The 2,169-nt window shown below is 39.5% G+C and overlaps 1 protein-coding gene across 1 annotated transcript; it reads left to right on the top strand.

Moving 5' to 3' along the window:
- Nucleotides 1-778: 778 nt before the first annotated feature.
- Nucleotides 779-1,354, top strand: LOC106303062. The gene has a single exon (XM_013739427.1). It carries the CDS (start codon nucleotides 779-781, stop codon nucleotides 1,352-1,354), a length of 576 nt encoding a protein of 191 aa, XP_013594881.1.
- Nucleotides 1,355-2,169: the final 815 nt, after the last annotated feature.

Raw genomic sequence — 2,169 nt, 5'->3', positions numbered from 1 at the left:
TTAATCGGAATGTCGTCGGAATTTCGTCGGAATATACCGACGAACTTCCGACGACTACAACGGTTACATTTTTTATCGGAATGTCGTCGAAAAGTCGTCGGAAAATTCCGACGAACCGTATGTCGTCGGAATTCCGTCGGAAATGGCCGACGGAATTCCGACGACTTCATTTTTTTGGATTTGGTCGGAAATTTGTCAGTATTCCGTCGCAAATGTCCGACGACCTTGGTGTCCGTCGGAAGATCCGTCGGAATTCGGTGTGTTTTCTTGTAGTGATTATACAGTAAAATCAGGGTATTGGGTGGCTGCAACACTTTTGCAAGAAGAACTGACTCCGGAGGTCCTTCAGCCGAGCCTAGATGCCTTGTTTCAAGCTCTTTGGAAGACGGATACTAGCCCCAAGATCCACCACTTCTTGTGGAGAGCTCTGAGTGACTGTCCCTCAGTAGGTGAGATTATGAGATACATGCATCTTGCTAAAGATGGCTCGTGCCCACGATGTCAAGCTACGAAGGAAACTATTAATCACGTCCTATTCCAATGCCCTTATGCTCGTCTCATATGGGCAGTTTCTCCGATACCAGCTCCACCAGGAGGGGAGTGGTCTGATTCTCTCTACACAAATCTTCATTGAATTCTCAACTGGTCCCTCTCAACGCAAGAAGGAGATAATAAGTTCAAAATGGGGCCATGGATTTTATGGAGATTGTGGAAGAGTCGAAATGCCTTTTATTTTCGAAGAGAGGATTATAGTGCGATGAGCTTGATAAATAAGGCTATGGAGGATTTGGATGAGTGGAATAGTCGTGATGTCATAGAAAGAAAAGAAATGAACACAACCCCGGTGATTAGAGAAGAGGAGCGATGGATACCGCCACCACAAAATTGGTTGAAGTGTAACAGCGATGGAGCTTGGGACAAAACAAAAGACCATTGTGGCATTGGGTGGGTGCTGAGAAATCACCGAGGAGATGTAATATGGATGGGAGGAAAAAGGCTCCCTCGAGTGCGATTTCCTATTGAAGTTGAGGCAAAATCCTTTCGGTGGGCGCTTAGTATGATGGTGAGGTTTAACTACACTAATCTTATATTTGAAATGGATTGCAAAGAGCTAGTTCAAGCCTTGGTTGAAAAGAATGGTCGCCCCAGTATTCATGCCTATATTCAGGATATTAACCAAATGCTAGCAAAGATGGGAGATCATCAAGTAGCCTTTAGAGGAAGACAAGGAAATGCTGTAGCTGACAGAATTGCAAAAGAGGCCCTCTCTTTCGAGAATAATGCCCATGTGTTGTTTTCTGTTATGCCTTCTTGGATTAAAGCTTTTGTAGAGGTTGAAAAACCAATTGTGTAAGAACTATGGTCCAATGCAATGAACGAATGTTGAGCCAAAAAAAAAATGACTACAACTCACGACTGTAATCAAAATTACTACAACTAAAATATTGTTTCTCACAATTCATTTGACTACAACAGTCAGATGATTTCAGTCGTAAGTTGTAGTCTTTTGATTACAATTCATAATGACCAATTTCATATTGCAGCAGTTCAAAACTTAATTACTGATTTTTAACAGCATAATAGTTAATAATATTAGTTCTCGCTTAGATTATATATCTAAGAATAATACATGTTTATAATCACAAACTTAATTTTTTAAAATAGAGAATACATAATTTTAGTTGGATGGTAATGCCGTTAATCACAAATAGCCGTGTCTGATGGGTCCAGCAGTACTTCACGCCTAAATAAACTTTTCTCGTTGATAATGATTACATTTAAAAACTTTTCCTACCCACAATCCATATTATTAATTTATTAGTTTCATATTTGGTGGTTACTATTGAGTATTGACTTATCGCTAGAAGGCTGCATCGTCATTCTCACAACTAGTCCTGATACGCGCAATTTAGTGCAAAAGGTATTTCATGCTAACGTGTGCGTGATTTAACAGATCCCGATGTAGAATATTCACGTGAGGTTTTTGCATGGATGTAAGGATCACTATGTCGTAAGAACGAATCTCAGCCTTTGATATCTGCATGGAGATCTTACATTCTCATTTTGGCCAAAATATACATTTTTGAATGCTTCTTTCTATGGACAACCAGATTTTTGATCCTCATTTAAAAAACACAAAATTTGTTCTTTAATAAAACTCAATTCAAA

Source organism: Brassica oleracea, chromosome C7 (genome assembly GCF_000695525.1).
Source record: "Brassica oleracea var. oleracea cultivar TO1000 chromosome C7, BOL, whole genome shotgun sequence".
Taxonomy (NCBI): domain Eukaryota; kingdom Viridiplantae; phylum Streptophyta; class Magnoliopsida; order Brassicales; family Brassicaceae; genus Brassica; species Brassica oleracea.
This window is presented reverse-complemented; position numbering and strand designations above follow the sequence as displayed.